A 19467-nucleotide genomic window follows, 5' to 3' on the forward strand; every position below is an offset into this window, starting at 1 on the left:
CAGAGAGAGAAGCCCTGCCTGAGGCAAGAGGGGAAGAAGAAGAGAAAAGTAAGAGATGGGGATGAGGAGAGGAGAGGAGAAGACAGGAGAGGAGAGGACTTTTTTCTTTTTAGGGTGCTCCTTTCAAGTACACTCCTCCCTCAAGCATGCACACACACCATCACACACACTCCACTTTATCTCTCCCCATCTCCTACACTTGCTCAACCCACCCAGTAAGACTCAAGGGTGCATGAAGGACGCCGGCATCTCTCCCTCTGTCCTCCTCTTTCTCTTCATCCTTAACTATTTTGTTCTCTCCATCTTCCTCTCTTTCCCTCTCTCTATCTCTCTCTCTCTCTCTCACACACACACACACACACTCCTCTCTGTTTTTCTCATTAAGTCCACAGTAAATCAGATCACGCCTCTCTGCAATAAATTACAGACCTGGGAACAGAGGAGGAGAGACAAAGATGGAGGTGGAAAAGGAGGAGAAAAGCAGAGTTGGGTTGTAGCAATGTCAGGATGCAGGAAGCGAGACACGGGTGGATGATAAATTATCTTGTAATGGGACGTGAGAGAGAGTTAAATCATATACATGTGGAGATGTAAGACCATGTGAACATGTACCTACAAGCAGCACACACATGATTGTAGGCACATACGCTGTTATTAGTGTGTGTCCCTGCACCTGCACGGTGCAGGGACACACACTAATAACAGCACAGCATCAGCACCCTCCATGGTCCAAGGCAGCCAGACACCTACACACTTTAGGGATCAAATGGCAAACATCACAAAGTCCACTCAAAGTCAAACAAAGTCATGAAGTCAACATGAGCTTGACATCAGCTGAATGGCATTTCTGATGCACTTAGTTTTCATGCAAGTGAACAAGAGATTATTGTTGGGCAAAAAATGAACCAGCAAACCAGCGACTCCTCCCAAATATTTTAGATGTCTGGAGCTCCAGAAGTAAAAGTCCCATTCATTTTTTACAAAGACATTGTTAGATGACTGGTATTTAGAGCAGTTGCAAAGTCTTGAAGAGCCAAAGACTCTCCCAGTTCAACCAATGAGCAAGCAATTGTTTTAGAAAATATCTGTTTTTACCTACAGCTCCGAGGGAGACTTTTCAGTTTTCAGAAATATGTGAAATGAAATAAACTTGCTTTAGCACTGTAGTATGAATCTATTGTGCTGTTAATTATCCAGGAAACTCTTTTGAACACTAGTAGTGCTATGGAGCAGTTTGGAGTAGGGTGCCTGTTTTGTTTCAATCATGGATATGCCCAATGACTGTTAATTAACCGGTTGCTTTTTTTGTTGTTATTGTTGCTGCTGCTCTTGTTGTTTTTGTTCTTATTGTAAAAACCTGAAACCCTGGAGAAACACAAGCTCTATACACTAAATATGGAGAGGATGACAATAAATTCTACCGTGTAACTTGTACATGTACACAAGTGAGCAAGCAAGCAACATGATACACAATCCTGCTGCAGTTGTCACACTATATATATATTGACACCTGGCAGCAGTAACTCGCAAAGAAATATAGTAACATGCCAGCAAAAGAGAGGAAGAAGGACTAGCAAACACAGATTTAAAATATTTTTGAAAATTAGCTCTGCAACGTTCTATAAGGAAAGACATGGATTCTGGTAACGATGAATGTAAACATAACTTTGAGGATACACCCACATTTATTATGGCAGTCGCTTTGTGTAATGAAAGTGATGCAAATAATTGAAGCAAAATGCTGAAACTCAATTTAAAATCTGAAAATAAAACAAAGAAACAGAGACAAATAATTTAGCTCTCTTTGTCCAATTCTCTTCATCACCCCCCTCTTAAGTATTGATTCGCCCACTTTCCGTCAGAGCCTCATTTCTGTCGATCCATTCTTGTTATCTCTAATTAAGACAACACTTAACATGCTTCTTCTGCAGCTGGGGCCCAACGAGACGATGCACAAAGATGCAGCAGCAGCTTTTCAGGGTTTACATATTGGCAACTGCAATGGTAGGAACAACTCCTGTCCACACACACACACACTCGTGCCCATGCACAGACGAACCAACACATATGCACTCATTCATCAAACCACTGAACCATGGGATGTTTGGTTAGCTTCTTTCCTAACATAAGCAGGTGGAGGACACCCCATGGTTATATCAGTACTCTATCCCCTCCAGCCCCCTCCCCACTAACACTGTTGTCCCGAGTCCACACACATCCACCCTTCAGAAAGATGAATAATGCATTTAGCATTGCAAGTAAATGACCCTCTGCATTAACATAAAGAAATTGTCTCCATGCAGGGAAAGCTGACACAACACAGTAGTAGAAATGATAATACAGTGTCCGTCTGTGTCAACATCAGACATGAGGAAAGGGAGAAGCCCTCTTCTCTTTATGCTGCTGCAGCGGATTATTTCGTAACACCAGAGGGGTTATGAAACTCTCAAGTCCCGGTTGGATCTGCCCACCTGTTCTTCTCTCTGTCTGCACTCACACATTGTCACACATACATAACCTACATACTGCATGAATACAAAAATCACACAGACATGTCCACTCTGCATTTCTCTCACATACACAGATGCAGAGTAATGCACACCATAGCACAGCCCAGCTGCTATCTTACAGCTAATTATGATTTGTTATAAGCAACTAATGAGATTTGTTGAATATAAATGCTGAATATGTGTAGAGGACTATCTTTTCTAATGAATGTGTTGAACACAGAATGAATGCAGTGGCAGGGAAGAGCCAGACTGGTCAATGTTTTGTTTCAAGTTAGGGCTGGGTGATAATTCAATTTAATTAACTCTGAGTGGATTTGTAACAAAATTTGAATTACTAATCCCAAATTAGTGATTCCAAGCTAATTGTAAGTTTGCATGTTTTTTGCATATGATTATAAGAATTTGGTCTGATGGGACTCACTTAATTGTATTGAACATCAATTTGATTTCTTTACATAGAATTTAACATACATTAACATACATCAAACATACATTTTCCATGTTGTTTGATATGGTTGCAACTAAATCATTTTCATTACTAGATCATCTGCTAAGTATTTTTTTTGTTAATTGATCAAATTGATCAATAAAATATAAAAAATACTGAAAAACGTCAATTACTAATCACACAGAGCACCTGTTGATGTATTCAAATTGCTTATTTTGTCTGACCAAAAGTCTAAACCCTCAAGATAATCAGTTTATTATCATAAAAAACAAAAAAACATTAAATACTCACATTTGAGAAACTCAAACCAGATTTTTTTTTTTAACTTTTTTTGTTCAAAAATGACTTCAATGGCTAATCAATAATGAAAATTGGTGCCAACTTATTAAATAATCATTTAATCTCCAATCAGCTCCATTAATGTGGACTGGATTTGTACATTGTGTCATATGTCAATATACAGAAAATATTCTTGTGGTTATTGTGATATTAATTGTGTGTACTTTTGTGGAGAACAGTGCGTGTAACACTGTACACACACCACCTGAATGTTCCCCTTTCACCTTCTGCTGGGCACAGAAAGCATCACACACACACACACACACACACACACACACACACACACACACACACACACACACGCTCCTCTTTAATCTTACAGCACCATCTATTATTCAGCAAAAGCAGGTGGATGGGGCGGGGCAAAGGGGTAGAAGGGGCAGGGCTGAATGGAGAGTGGGTGAGGAGGGAGGGGGCAATCAAGAGTGGGGAAGTGTGTATATACGTACATGTGTCTGTGTGGGTGTGTGTTGGGGTTAAGGATGATTAAAAAAAAAAAAAAAACAGGCAACCCCCAACCCAATGCACATTTTCAGCTCACTCTAGTCCCATGAATGGTAAATTGTAGGTGGCTGCTGAGATGGAGGAGTAAGAGGAAGACAAAGACAGCGAGGGAGAATAAAGACCCCATGACCCCCCAACCCCCTCCTGACTTCCTCTCTATAGCCTGTCACACTTCAGATGGGTAGCTTTTGTCAATATGGAACTTTACTGATTAAAGAGCTAACGACTGTAGCACACACATTAATGTACTTAATTATTTTCACCATACAATCCACACTAATTTTGACCATTTTCTTAACTAAACAAAATGTGCATGTTCTGTGATAAAATAGCAACCTTCCAAGGACATACCGTGCCTCTTGCATGGTATGTGCTGGGATAGACAGCCTCCATGACCCTGAATAGGCTACTCAGGTATGAATGGATAGATGGATGGTATAAAGGTAGGAAAGCATACAAAAAAAGGTCACATCGGCATATGAGTTTAGCATGCTAGCATGATAGTTTTTGCTAACTAGCACTTAACATAACGCAAAGCTGAGATCATAGAGTCTATGGCTGAGACTGATAGGAACGTCATTAGTTTTGCATGTATTTGGTCATAAACCAAAGTAGGGGGATGAAGGATGGTCGAATTAATCCTCAGATGACCATGTGGGCACTACATTTCATCTCACTCAAAACCAAAAATGTGAACCTTGTGAAGGCACTAGATGAAAAGTCAGGATCACAAAGTCAATAGGACTCATCCTCTGGGGAAACATGAATGTCCATACCAAATTTCATGGCAATCCATCCAGTAGCTGTTGGGATATTTCAGCCAAGTGGACAAAAGTGGTGGACCAATCGTTCGACCAACAGTGAAGGTCCAAAGAACCAAGTAGCTGGCACGGGTAAGAATTTGTGGGGACAACTCAAACCAAGTAAAAATATTTACATCTAAAAGTGAGAGCACTGGAATAAAAATTTACATGTAACTACAGACATGTCCAAAATGCACATGTGCTTTGAATTCACAAAGCATATGACTGGATAACAAACCGCCTACACACCTATTATTCACAGTTATGGCCAAACATAAACTTGAGGCAAGACTCTGAAAGACGGCTCTGAGATGATAATAATTATGATGCCATGTACTCTAGACCTGGAGATACAGGCGACAACTAAAGCTGTAAAACACACTTGTTTTGTTTGCTTGTGGCAACAATTAAACACAGAAAAGTGCACAGCAGCAGAGTCACTCATTGATCAAAATGAGAGAACTAGGTTTTGTTACTGGGAGCCAAAATACAATGTTGGCCCATTCAGCTAAAATACCTCCCACTCCAGCACCCACACACACATCAACTGGGTTTATTCTGTCTGCCATGAAAGCTATCTGTAAACAAAAATTGGTGTGGCTGTCAAGCAGGGGATCAGTTCACAGAGGAGTGTGGTAGAGGACGATGGGGAGGACAGAGAAAAGAGGAGGGCAGTGGGAGGAGGAATCTGGAGTGCACTCATTCAGACACAGAGGGAAACTGGAGATCTGCTCCCATGAGGGAAGGAAAACTGGGACTGGGACGAAGGCAGGAATGCAGTATCACAGCGTGTAAGCCAAAACAAAACATCCCCACAACTCAAACACCACACACATAGTCAGGGCTCCAAATAATGGGTATTTTCATTATTAATTAATTTGGTGTTTAGTTTCTCAATGAGAGGGGCAATCATTTTGTTTATTAAATGCATGAAAATACCTTACTAGCCTAGCACACACCACATTACTGCAATGTCCCAGATTAATAACTTTTGTTGTAGGTCATAAGCCTCTCTTTTCCCACATTCCCTGCCTCAAGTTGACGTCAAGTTGATGTTGAAAATCAAAAACCCTAAAAATTTGCTAACAACAGAAATAAAAGCAGCAGATCCTCATAACTGAGAAGCTGATACTAGAGAGTGTTTGAAATGTTTTGATTAACAGATTAACAAAATAGCTGTTGATTATTTTTCTTTGTATTTGCCTGATTCATGAGCTCTACAAAGAGCACGAAGATTTTTAGAAAACAGATAAAAGTCAGATGGTACAATGTTCTGTTGCACTGATCTCAGTCTCTCATTCTTATTCAGAGCCACACATGTCAAACTGTTGCCCAGAGCTGTCTGGTTAGAGGCCAATTCACTCTCTGCTAAGCTAAAAACAGGATTTCACGTTAGTGTTTCCTTTCTCCTCATATTCTGATGACCTCTCTCAACAATATCCAGATAAGAAATTATAGAGAAGGGCACAGTAAGTACACCATGTCACACAGATGAATAATGGCTGTGCATCAAACCAAGTGCTGATGAAAGTGTGCATGAATGTGTGACTGCTCATGCATACGTGTACTGTATGTGTATGTGTGTGTGCATTTGTCTGTGTGCAGGTGTTTATATCCATGACTGGCCAATGCTTCACGCAGTGAGCTGCAGGATTTACAGAAACACATCCTAACATCCCACATCCACATCCGAATCTGGAAATTCCTGTGATGTAACTTTTTACTCAGCAGGAGAGCTTCCTGTGTTTTGGGCAAAATGAGACAAACATGCAATGGTCTCAAACTGTGACAGAGGGACAGAGACAAAACAGGGGAAGAGGAGAAAGGATTAGTAAAAGTATATGAGGTGGAAGCAAAAAGGTAGAGAGAGTAAGAGAGTAGAGGGAGACAAAATAGGGAGAGAGAGTTGCTTGCTTTCCATCAGCAGTGCTGTGATCAATATTGGCGTCTGACAGAGCAGCGCTCCAGCCTTTACCATAAATCACTTCCTATTATGATCGAACCTTTAAATCACACAGGCACACACACACACACACACACAATAACTGACCTGCTGCACACATACAAACGCGCACGCACACACACATAGATACATATACTGTGCACTTATTCATACAATGGACACACTAACAGTACACACTAACACTATTAATTATTAATGTCCTAAGAGTGCCTTCCCAAAAACAGGTAATAAACATCATCAGAGAGCAGGAAAATATAATTTCTCTCCAACAGCACCACAGCAACTAACTTCAGTTAAAATACTGGAGTCAGCACTAGTTTAATGCTCAATATGTGCTCTGGGATTCATACTATTGTGCTAGCGTTGTCCAGGCCCACGCATGACTCAGTGCTTAGACCATTTCAAGCAAGTGAACCTTAAAAGTGATTTCATGAACATTTAGGGGAAAAACTGAGCCATCTTCATTTACATAAACAATATGGTGGTTGTCAGCTAGGCCATCACGTAGTAAAAAATAAAGCTACAAACACAACTGCTATAAAGACAACAAACCAACAGCCAATGATAGCTTGTTAGGCAACCAGAGAGACAGACACCTAGCAACTGAGACAGGCATATACCCAGACAGATTTAATAAAGTAATACTCACTGATTCAGTTCCACATCCAAGATGAATTCTCTGCCAAAGGCGTTGACCTGAAAGCTTGCTTGGGCCACATGGTTCACCTAAAAAGGTAGAGAAGACAGGTTATTTACTATTAGGCAGGCCATTATCATATTCATGGTTCAATTCATTATCATATGTACGGATCAATTCTCATCTACATTGATGGATGACTGCATTGTCTTTTTCAGCACCAATCAGCAGTAAGTATAAGTCTGTTCTCATTAAGCCATCAAGCTCTGTCTTCCTTGTCTGAGTTTTAATTTCTGTATTTCTGTAAAAGATCTCACCATAACACTTGCGTTACAAATCAAGAGATATAATTACTGACACACACTCTCACACACATACACGCACTTTAGCAAAGGACAACATAATGCACTACACTGATTTTTGAAAAAAATAAGAAACATGATCTTGCTTTGAAAACTATTATAGAGAGAATTCTACTTTTTCATGCAACAATGAACAAAAATACAACGGTAACACTGTTTCAGTTCTCATAACTCCGTTCTGTTTTTAAAGAAATTAAGGAGATGCGTTTTCTTTGACTATCAGTGTATTATCAGACCTGAACATCCATTAATTTCTATGTTTACCAGATTGGAACGGTTTCACAAACCCAAGGATTCCTTGAAATTCCAGAGTTTCCCGAGCACTGATATATATGTGCACCTACAGAAATGCTCTTTCTTCTCTGACTCATGTATTGTGTGTGATTGATTAAGCTTGAGGAGGGTCTGATTCATTCTCAGCGCTGGGCACATGTGGTACAGGCTTCATTACACACCCTTGGGTCAATGAGAGCTCCCTACAATCATTCCTGTGCAGGTCGAGCAGAGTCCCAGAGCTGAGGTAAAACACAGATCACCCTGCCCCACCCCCCGAAGGCTCAGCCCACAGGCTACCTTCATTACAGACCAGCCGCCGCATGACAGTGAGGAGGAGGGGTGTGTGTTTTTTTGTTTCCGTTTGAGGACGTGCCCCCGTGCTCACCCAAGGACGAACTTAGCCCATGTGGTCCCCAGTGGCCACAGACTCTATTGTCTGTCAGAGTGTCTGTGCCTGGTCAATGCATATATGAGCGTGTAAGAGGGTGTGAGGGTGTGTGTGTGTGTGTGTGCACATACAAAGGACAATCCCTTTCCATGGCACACTTGTGATGAAATCTAATCTGGCAGATTGGATCCATGATGGGAGGAGGTACCACTAATTGTGTTTAATGAAAGCACATCCCAGCTAGACTGAGCCGGGCCAATATTTTGAGACCACCACCGACTCTTCTTACATTGATTTCTGAGTTATAGCAGGTCTGACTTTCCATTCATGACTATCAAAGTATGACTGTAAGTGCTATCAGCAAACACACTCACACACACACAGACAGGGAGGCAAAAACATACAAACACACATGGTCTCTTAGTTTTTCCACCAAAACAACAGGAGCATTTTGCTGAACTCCCCACTGCTCATTCAGTGGTGCTTGTGTCTGAGACTGAAAATAGACAATGCAACAGAAGTCTATAAATAACTTCCCGTGTGTCACACATTTCCAGAACTATTTGACAGATTTGTTTTTAGGCTATTGATCTAAAAACAGCCAATAACTGATCAAACTTTGCCCAAGTGACATCACAAGCGTTAACTCTCCGGAGAATAAGAGACTCAGAGCACAAATCAAAGATGCCATCGCCTGTCTCCTCCTGTTCCTACCCCGGATCTATGCCTCACTTGCAGTGTATGTTTTATAGTTTCATTTAAACTCTGAGACTGTTACTGATAGTCCATGTGTAAGATATTTTCATAACCATCAGTTAACAAAATGTATTTTGTATACACAGTTATCATTTTTCCTGGGCTGTAAACACAAGAATTAAATATTTATCTTAACTGACTCCACAGAGAGGAATGACTCATGAAAATTCAAGGGTTTAGGCATGACATGATACTGTTTGATCAATTCTTCTTAAGAGTGCCTGTAGAAAGTGAAAACATTCACTTGCTCTGCAGAAATTCGTCTCCTGGCTTTAAAATCCAGCCTGTGTTATGTGACAAACCTGTGGTGAGATTAGTTATCAGCTTCAGAGGCGGAAAAATATCTAAATTATATCTGATGGCAGATGGTTCCTTCTATTTTGTTTACCCATCGGGCTGCAGCTCTGTCTGAGGTGTGAGAGAGACAAAGGGTTAACACCTCCCTGCCTGCCACCATCTGTAGCCCTCTCCACTCTCTGAGCCCTGAATAGGCTAGCCTACACATGCCTAAGCCGCACAAATTAAAAACGCATGACAGGTTTGCACAATGCTAATTGACTCATTCCTTGAAATGAACCCAGCAGAAACGCTGCTTCACTGAACTGAGTCAGTGAACACAGTTACAGTGATTATGATTATTACTGCACTGTATCGGTTATTACAGACAAGACCAAATGGCTCTGGTAGGCTTTCTTGCCAAACAGCGTTGTTATGCCTATGGGAATTAGATAACTACCAGCAGCTTTCTGCATAATTTTGTTGCATGACAGATTTTGTGGATGATCATGTCCAAACACACCACAAAACAAAGTTTACCCCATGTACTTTGCTGACTAGCCTACAGTGTTGTAACTGGCTACATGAAGCCGCTGATGACAAACACCAGGTACAGTGTTTAAAAAAAATGTAAATTTATGTATACATTTATAACCTTATTTAAATTTACGAATTATTGTGAGGATGAGTCCCTCTTCAGAACACATTTTCTGCAGATTATCACAATAAATATTCAGATATTCACCTAGAAGAGACGGAAAGATACCAGCTTTTTGAGGCCAATGTTGATATTGATATTTGGGATGATGAGATATTAGCAATGAGCATAAACACATAACATAAATTAAAATGTCTGATAAGGATATCTATTATGTGGTTACCAAAGTGGGACATTAAGAAATAAATTTGTCAGTGCCCTCTGGTGGCCAAGATATGCAAAAGCAACAACGTTTCTAAATTACCTTAAATTTTTTTTTTTTTTTAATCATTTCTCTGGTGTAACCTCTTCATACATATCAAGCAACATATACCTTAATACAAATATATATACGATAAGCTAAAATCATGCCAATAATATCCACACCAGATATATTGATCAAGCTCTAACATATAGCCTCTGGTCACATTCATTCATGAATAAAGTGAAAAATGCTGTTTGCTCGGACATGAGATATGAGCTGGTGGGTGAGACAGCTGCTGGGACAGCAAGAAGCAAGTTTTCACTGAAATATTTATTAACCTGGTTGGCCAGATGACTATAGCTGATGAGTCCTTAAATGTGCGGTGTGGACAAAGTAAAGAGTTGAGGTCCTATTAGAGTGGTCTGCTTTTTGCCTATAAAGGCATAGATGACCCATATAGCACCTGCAGTCAGTCTAATTAGTGCGGGCTGTTCTTGCCTAAATGCTTAAATCTTTTTCTGTTTTGCTAGTAATTAACTAATTATTTATTTCCCCTATGAGGACTGAGGCAGAAGAGGAGATGAATCAACGCAAACATAAACAAGCTGGAAACAGAGAGATGTCTCTTGAAGGCATCGCACAGCCTTCATGTAGACAGCCCTCTCCTCTCTCTCTCTCTCTTTCTCTCTCTCCTCCATCCCGACAACACTGAAAACACCGTGTACCTGTGAGGAGCCGGAGCTGCTGGCTTTTACCCTGGTGCTGAGCTCATCCTGTGTGATCTGGCTGTGGTTGTGCCTGTTGTAGAGAAGGCGGAGAGGCACCGTGTCCTCCTTCCCGACAAACCTGCCTGCATCACGAAGAGCCTTCAAGCTCGACAAGGCGTCTCCTGCACACAGAGGAAAACACCGATTTCATTACCCGCCTGTCCTCTCCGTGCGGGAAATCAGCAGTGATACAGATACACACATTCATCACAAACACCAGCATCTGATATGTCGATCTGTCCTGTTTCCTTTGATAAACAGCTATGGGCTAGGTGCATATTTTAGATGTAGATCATGAAGTGGTCGAAGCTATGATTTAAAAATATATATATATAAATAAACACAGGCCTAATAATGATTATTTAAGCCTTTGTTGGCGCGATAAACATTTATGTAATATTCAAAATAGTATCAGTTACCATTTCGGGCAGTAGGGCTCCTCTGGTGTCCGACGTGCATCAGTCCACAGACGCACAAAAGGGAAATCCACCATCGCGGGCGCATCATCAGCATCATCACCTTTCTCTCTCTGGTTGGAAATTATAAAACAATGCGGTATTCCAGGAGCAGGCTCTCGGGGTCCTGCCTTCGCTAGGAGAGTTTGGAGCCGGGGCTGGTCGTCTGGTTAATGCAGTCCCTTTGGTGGGGGGCCATCGGGGTACCTACGAGTCTGAACGCCGAACGCGTCTGAGCGCACCGAGACCCCGCGGATCAGCAGCACGGAGGAGGTAGGGAGGAGAGAGTGTGAGGGAGAGAGAGAGGGAGAGAAGGAGGGAGGGTGGGAGGGGTGGATGGAGGGGAGGAGAGGACTGGGGACACCTCCTTAAAACACATCAATATCCAGCGGCTCACTGCAGAAACGCCTAATGCATAAATATGAGCGGAGAGAGGACGGAGAAAAGCTGCGAGCCCGGCCTGCCGCCAACCGGATCGGCTGAGATGATATCTAAAACCCGCCTCCTCGACGTTCCTCCATGTTAAATTACAGCACGAGCGCCATTCCTGCCCAATTCTGCCTGTTATTACCATCATGACTCACTCAATCATCTGCCAGGGCACCAGAAGCCAAATAACAACGAAGAAAATGAAATGTGGTGATCATGCTTGAAAGTGTGTCTGTGGTGGTTGTGTTTTTGTGGATGTTTAACTTTAAATAAAATTATAGTTGTTTTTTTCTATGACCAGGGCTGCAACAGCATTAAATGTATCTTTTAAGTCCTGATATTTTCCTATTCTGCCAACACTACAAGCAGGAACATGTCAGATAACAGACAGATGTTTGTCAACATGCAAGAGCTTCACACTCATATTGTTTGACATTTTCCTTTTTGTACAGTTTGTTCCTTCGTCTACTTGAAACTGTTGGCACATGGCTGCAGCAACAGAATCTTTTATGTAGCTGTAAAATCAGTGTTTATGGAGGTCCGCACGAGACACTTAGTGCTGGTGTGGCATCACCCAGCAGACCTTCCAAGGCCAATGGGCTGATTATGATTGTTCACATAAGGAGCTGATATAGCTCTGAGGCAGGAGTTCAACACAATCTGGCACAATGTTACAGGAAGTCTAAAGATTTTAGAGCTAGTTAGTCTATAATGGATTGAAAAGAGCCACTCCATGTTGAGGAAACGTTCATATTGTGAGTTACAGCAAGTTGGTGTGTATATATGTATAGGCTCCAGTCCCTGGAACCCTGCAAAAGATAAGTGGGTATAGCTAATGGATGGATCTTTAATGTGTGCATGCTTAGTTTGAGAAATGTTACAAAGTACAATTTTTTTCACGGTAATCATAAAGCACCGTGGGATCTGTGTGAGAGCTGCAAAAATTACAATAATGTCTGCGTTCAGCGCTACCTTTATTTGTAGTAATGCTGTTTGTACCTCAGAGCACATTGCTGCTCATGTTGTTTTCTTGATGCCAGTGGCACAGAGACTCCCATTTGACCCAGTGCATTCATCTGAGAGCATTGAGGGAGAACAAGGGCACTATGCTAATGCACTAAATGCAGAGAAAAAAGGGAGAAGCTGAGCTAATGCATCAAGAAAAAAAGCACATGGAGGCAGGTCATGAAAAGTGCACTTAGGAAGAATCCTAAAATGTCACATAAAATGTCAAGTACCACACTTCTGAACCACAGGTCATTCACATTAAAATACATACAAAACCAGTATATGTATTTAATAATATCAGTTCTTCATGTCTGGGAAGATTCAAGTCTTCTTTCTCTAAATTACTGTACCATTTATATCTGACGGGGCTGTAAAAGAAAAACATTCCGAATTTAGTCTGTGTGCATGCAGAGACTGTAAACTTTGAAAATAAACACACAAAATGTATTCACTCACTAATATTTCACAGATCCTCTAGTGGCAATAAAAGGTATTCAACTCTGATATTTTACACCTCTGTTCAAAAATACATTTGATGGGTAATTTCTGGTTTAAGATCCAAACAAATTACTGTTCTCTGTCTTCTATAAAGTCCAATTTATACTTTGTGGTGGGGTTGGGAGTGCTGTGTTTTATTCTGCAGAGCAATGTGTAAAAGAAGTGTCTTCTATGGGCGGCATTTTACCCCATAAGTTTATATAAATTTAGAGGATTGGCTCCCGTTACTGATACAAACGGCAGAGACTTCACAACTCATTAGTGTAAAACTGAGGAATGAATAATGTGTTATGGAATAATCTCAAGAGTGAGGCAACTTGGACCAAGTGGGCAAATAGTGGATATTTCAATTCACAATGAATGTGCATAATATCACGAAAACCTATTATCTCATGAGCAGAGAAAAAAAAGTGAATCCTGTTGAAATTATATTATTGATTTCCCTTTTTAAATCCAAACCCATCACAAAGGAGAGAGAAATATTCTTGGGCTTTGAGACAGCTCAGATGAGATGTTACTGTGATGGGAATATTATCGCTCTGCAAACATTTCTTTAATTTTCAATCTATTCTGATAATAGAAATGCCAAATAAATGTAATTATCATGTTTTTGCAGCAAGTTGTGTGCAAAATGATAGAAGTCATACAGTTTATAGCCACTGTGAAGATAATGATAATGTTGACATGTGACATTTTACCTCTTAAAATGTATACTGTGCTGTAAAGAAAATGTTACAGCACATCAGCAGCTGCCTTTCACCTGACATTAAACAAAGCAAGGGTAAAAATATGTCCCTGGAAACAAGAACAATCTGTTAGCTTGCTAGACAAAGTGGAATGGTTCTAGTATTGGAAAAGGCAATAATAGTGCAGTTAATCCCTTCAGTTCATTTGTTCTTTCTTAGTCCTCAAATCCGTGAAACTCCACGTCCATGTCATCACTTGACTGGAAAAGCTCCCACAGCTTCAGCACAGAGTTGTCTGGATCATTGTTCAGCGTTACACGTTTAACATGTGTGTCTACTTTCCGTCTTTTACGTTTGTATACTCTGACCCTCCTCTGTATTTTCCGGGCCAGAGAGAAGCTCTGTGGAGGAAGACTTCCCTCTTCATCTTCTGTGAGGTTGTTTCCAGTCATTTTGTCGGGCGATGTGTTTCCATCCTGAACAGCCTCAAACTGTAACGAATCCTTGTTTGTGTCAAACTCCTCTTGTTGATTTGTCACAACATTTAGGCCTTTTGAGGAATCGTTCTGTACACTGAAGAGTGAGGTTGAGCTGTTCATGTCTTTGTGAGATATTTGGTCCATAGAGTTGGCCCGAGTAACTCTTGAGGGAAAAGAAACAAGACATTCCCCTCTAGAGGGGGCTGTTTCCGTCTTGACATGAGGAATTTGAGCCTGCTCAGCTTTTTGAGTGCAAGAAGTCAAGGAATTTTGTCTGCACGGCCGTTTACTTGCAAGAGACTTGTGCTTAGATCTGTCTGAGTAAGTGTAACAGTTCCTCCAGTCTCTCTCTCTGTGAATCAGAGGAGCAGAACCAGGAACTGATCTGATTTTTAAAGCATGTCCTGAATTAGATTCCACATCGACAGCCTGGTGATGCTCCTCTTTAATAGTCTCTGTGGTATCGACATCTCCCCTGTGCCTTAGCTCAGTTTTCCCACATGGTCCAGGAGCAACCAGAACAGAGGAAACACTGCACTTTGGTCTAATGGGAATCAAAGAAAAACTGTGTTAACTATAAAAGAACAGGAAGTTAAAAGATCTGGATAAGTAGGGAGGAAACAGAAGAGAGATGATATTTACAAGTATTTTAATGTTGACTAATGTAAAGGAATTGGGAAACGTTACCTTTTAACTTTAGTTCTGATGTCGATGAAGCTGCAGTGCAGCGTTGAAACCTGTCTGTCCACCACCAAGTATTCATCACTCTTAGAGAAAGCTTTGTGACGTTCACTCTGTAGATGCTGAACAAAAAAAATTACTCAATTAAATTCCTGACAATCACAGCTGTACAGTGGAGTTTACTGAGAACATCATTTCCATTATTACAGAACAACTAAATAATCTTTGGCCATGTAATAAAATGTTCACAGAGAATAAAGGCAAATGACTTACGAGCCTAAAAGAGTATTATTGCAGTTTGACTGAATCAGACAACATTCACTACAAAAACTGTTTGAGGTTCAGTTTGTTGTGTCAATCTAAAGAAATAGATCCTACTGATTCTGGATTGAAATTACAGTTGCGATACATTAAAAAGCCTCCTGTCTAGATTTTTAAAAACAGATTAGATATAAAAAGCACTAATAGACAACTGTAAAGCCCTTTAGATTTATTGTTTGAAATGACAGAATCTAAAACATGCATGCACTGTTGTTGGTAAACATGCTTTTACCATAAACTACTCTCTTTAAGTCATGGTGTTGAATTTACAAATGTGAAGACTTACCATTTTTAGGTTTTCATATTTGACCATGCAGCACTCGCAGTAGCCGCCTCGTTTCTTGTCCCTGTTCTTCTTTCGGCCGTGAGCTCTCTCCTCACTGGCTGAGGCTTTCACACCTCTGTTCCCCGAGGAGCCCAGCGGGATTGAATAAATAAAATCAGACGAAGATGAAAACAGCTTTTTGATAAATTTTCATTCACTCTTGATGGACACGTGGACTTTTTAATGGCTCCAGCGATACAACGCAAATCACGCGGACAAGCACTTTTCAAACCCAAAGAACTTTAAGTTCTTTTCATCATGATGCAGAAGTTTCAAACGATGCAAATAATCATGAATATAGGGGGAAAATGTATAAGACAATGTTTTAGTAGTTTTTGCTTAGTTAGTTAATCAGTTACTTTTTAGTCAATTGGATTAAAAAAGGATTAAAAGAAGGCCATCAACAGGCAGCATAATAAAAGAGACAGAGGTAACCACAAAATATCACTGCAAAATACAGAAGTAGCTGGGTGCAAAACTAATTTAAAAGGGAAATTTCAAGACGAATATTTGTGTTCAAGTTGTTAAAATAAGAAGATAAGAAAATCAGAAGAAAGGCTTTTTTAAAGGATTTGGTCCCTATGAAAGTGTGATATACTGCGCTAGTCCACACGCTAAATTAGCGACAGAGAGAAGAAAATACCAAACCTGTGTCCCTGCTGCTTGTTCCCAGGATGATCCTTGTCCTCCACACAAAAGGGACTAAAAGGAGGAACGGCCCTCAGGTTGAACTCGGGCATGTTTGGCATTGTGAGGTAGATTGGACGATAGTGTCTGAGGAAGGGAAAAGAAACATTTTATAGTCAGTCACAGACAAGTGGGTGAAGACAGTGAAGTGAAAGACAGTAGGTGGATGTCAGCTTCTATTAACCTAATGTCTTTTACCTGCTTGAATCTTCAACCTTGACGAAGGGTTTACTGATTCTCCCACCTGGAAAAAAAAATATAGAGTCAACTTCAATTTGAGCATATATTTATACAGCATCACGAACAATAGGCTACATTTCAAGCTAAAAAAAAAAAAAAAAAAAAAAGCATGTTTAGTCCTGGATGAGACATTTACCTTTGCATTTTTGAGGGCCTTGCTTTGCTGCGGACTCAGCTTTGACCTATTAAAAATGACAGAATACAAGTAACTGTTAAATCAATCATGGCTAAGAAAATAATCCCAAGACTATGATTCCATTTTTATAGAGAAGGCATTTAAGGTTTTAAACATATAAACTTACATTTGTTTTGACAGTAGTGGTTGCAGGACACAGGCTGCTGACAATCTTTTTTCTCTTCTGTACATAAGCGATTATATCTGCAATTGACATTAAAAAAAATGTAATAAACTACAGTAAGTTGAAGCCATCATTTCATGCAATAATGTAAATAATGGTTGATGTAGTTGCTGTATCAGTTTTTGTTTGATTGCCACATACCATCTATGTAGAGGATTTTCACACCCCACTCCAGAGCATTTGACAGAATCTTGTTCATTTGTACCCTCTCCTAAAAACAAACAAGTGTCTGTTAGCACAGAAGAGAAAATAGATCATTAAAGTTCCTCTGTAAACTCATTAGTGCTGACTTAATAAACCAACAAACCTGCTCCTTCACCACTCTCTCCACCAAAGACTTCCCTCGACTTGTGACAAACTGCAAAGCAACAACAGAAACTGTAATTTATATTAAATGTACATTTAATAAATGTATATGTTGCAACAGTGAAAGTGAACTCACTGTGTCTGTTTGGCGCTGCGACCTTTTGATCTTGTCCCCATGGCTGCCAGGCTGGTGTGAATTTGAGCGAGGGCGCGGTGAACTCTGTCCAGATTCCGGGCTGGGGACAGGAGAGTCCTGCCTGAGGCACTGCACATATCTGGCCTCCCTCTTGTTGGACACCAAATACTTAATTTCTTTACTAAAGAACTTCTCAACAGTCTGAGAAAGATAAAAAGATAAACAGGATAAGATAAGTCCACAGGGCTGCGAGGGATACTGTGAGCAGAAAATGTGACAGTGATTTGAAGCTTTCAAAAAAAAAAAAAAAGGAACCAAATATGTTTCTGTCTCACCCCTCCTAATTCTTTGATGTCTCTCTCCAGTGTCTCTGCTGTCCTGTTTGATGGCAGATCCAGGTAAAAGACTTTCCCAGCAAAAGGTTTGACTTGAGCAGGAGAGGACACATGTGATGTTGGCTTAGCTTGGCTCAGTGTCGTCTTGTCACCAGTGTTGGCGTCCTTTCCTAAAGGACAATCATTAAAGTCACAGAAAAAGAGAGAGACAGGGAGATGATCAGGGCCTCAAGTTAATCTCATCTGAATGCATGAGTAGTCAACATTACTCAGTTAACTAATCAACAGCAAAGGAATCCATTCATTTTACCGACAGATTGATTTATTTGGTCAAATATCAAACTTTTAATGGTTGCACGTGAAGTTGCCCGATGTCCTCACTTCAAATATTTTTCTATTTCTACTTATATCATACTTACTATTCACATAAAAGTACATGTTATGTTGTTTATTTACCTGCTGTAATAATTGCTATGTATGTATCTGCAACCTCTACTGCATGTCTTTTTTCCTTGAAAAGTATTACAAAAGGTTTTTCCTAATTAAGTTTCCTAAATAAGTTTCTCCTTATTTAAATCAAGGGTTTATGGATAGAGGATGTCCTACACTGTGCACTATACGCATATACACACTGTGCACTGACTTTGATTTTGGGCTAAATAACTAAAGTTTATGTAACTTGGCTTGATACGTGAAGGCTGCTTGGACTCACATCTTGAATAAAAGTAACACTGTGTTTACATTTTGCAATGCAGATTTATCAGCGATGGTAACAATGGTCAATTAGCTTAACCCTACGTTTCAAATCTAACGGGAAAACACGAAAACACACCTTGGTAATAAGAATACTAATATAAAAAGGTCATAAACATTAAGTTACCTTGCCAGTTTGGCCCTCTGTGCCTCTGAATGCGTTTTGGCTTCATTTTATTCTCTTTCATTGAGAGAAAAAATGTTGTCTTGCCCCTTCACCTTGAGTCAACATGCCCCAGGAAGTCCTTGTTTGTCCCGTGGGTGTAAACAAAGAAAATGTTGTTTACAAAGAAGACGCAGAGTGAAACTATAAACAAGCGTTTCGCTAGAAACAAGTAAAAGAATGAAACGTTAGCCGAGACGTGTTTCTCGCTGTCTAGTTTAACTGACGGTAACTGTTAAACGCCGACTTAACGTACGCTCACGGTTCCCCAGCGGACAGACGGCTTTGTCGGTTAGCTACCTTGCTTACGTTACATTATTTCAAAAGTAAAACTTCGTACACGTCTTCAGAACCCCGCGGGTATGTTTTTACCACATAGTATCCACTGGCATGTTGTTTCACAACTGTGCCGTCAGCTGGAGCAAACTTTTCACATCACAAACGTCCCTTTCCCGCTTTAAATCCAATGGTGGAGGAAGTCTACGTTGCCATGTTTTACACTTTCCGGCCACGTAACCACCATCACGATCAAAAGCGCTACAGTTTCCGATTTACTTTGAAATACTAAATTATAAAAAGTCAAGGATTTGATTATAAAGGGGTTGGAATATAATTCCTCTGTCTTTGATTAAATCAATCTTATCACCCACATTTGCGGGAAACTGTGAATTGGTG

The 19467-nt window shown here is 40.4% G+C and overlaps 2 protein-coding genes across 4 annotated transcripts in view; both read right to left on the reverse strand.

Moving 5' to 3' along the window:
• The window catches only part of adam22 (ADAM metallopeptidase domain 22), a 61586-nt gene extending 49380 nt beyond the window's left edge, over window positions 1-12206 (reverse strand). The window contains exons 1-3 of one of the 3 annotated variants that reach the window (XM_018686112.2): window positions 11351-12206; window positions 10890-11053; window positions 7217-7293 (exon numbers count right to left, since the gene is read on the reverse strand). In XM_018686112.2, the coding sequence (XP_018541628.1) occupies window positions 7217-7293; window positions 10890-11053; window positions 11351-11447 (338 nt within the window). In that variant the 5' untranslated portion in view covers window positions 11448-12206. The remainder of the gene's footprint in view (window positions 1-7216; window positions 7294-10889; window positions 11054-11350) is intronic. The other 2 variants (XM_018686108.2, XM_018686109.2) reach the window with 2 other exon arrangements.
• A 566-nt stretch (window positions 12207-12772) lies between these two features.
• dbf4 (DBF4 zinc finger) lies at window positions 12773-19324 on the reverse strand. The gene is made up of 12 exons (XM_018686116.2): window positions 18757-19324; window positions 17877-18046; window positions 17542-17742; window positions 17407-17457; window positions 17241-17310; window positions 17043-17119; window positions 16877-16922; window positions 16699-16744; window positions 16462-16587; window positions 15775-15889; window positions 15174-15289; window positions 12773-15030 (listed from the first exon to the last, which is right to left on the reverse strand). The coding sequence occupies exons 1-12, from the start codon at window positions 18815-18817 to the stop codon at window positions 14223-14225; spliced, it is 1887 nt and encodes a 628-aa protein (XP_018541632.1). The 5' UTR covers window positions 18818-19324; the 3' UTR covers window positions 12773-14222.
• Between the last annotated feature and the right edge of the window lie 143 nt (window positions 19325-19467).

This window comes from Lates calcarifer, linkage group LG15, assembly GCF_001640805.2.
Source record: "Lates calcarifer isolate ASB-BC8 linkage group LG15, TLL_Latcal_v3, whole genome shotgun sequence".
NCBI lineage: Eukaryota > Metazoa > Chordata > Actinopteri > Centropomidae > Lates > Lates calcarifer.

Bases quoted from the DNA above. Each gene is read 5' to 3' on its own strand.
- dbf4 (XM_018686116.2), bottom strand. From the start codon at position 18,817: ATGAAAGAGAATAAAATGAAGCCAAAACGCATTCAGAGGCACAGAGGG. The intron at 17,311-17,406 runs GTTTGTTGGTTT...GTTTGTTTTTAG, and splicing joins AGAGAGTGGTGAAGGAGCAG to GAGAGGGTACAAATGAACAA. The intron at 15,290-15,774 runs GTAAGTCTTCAC...TTTTTTGTTCAG, and splicing joins AATATGAAAACCTAAAAATG to CATCTACAGAGTGAACGTCA.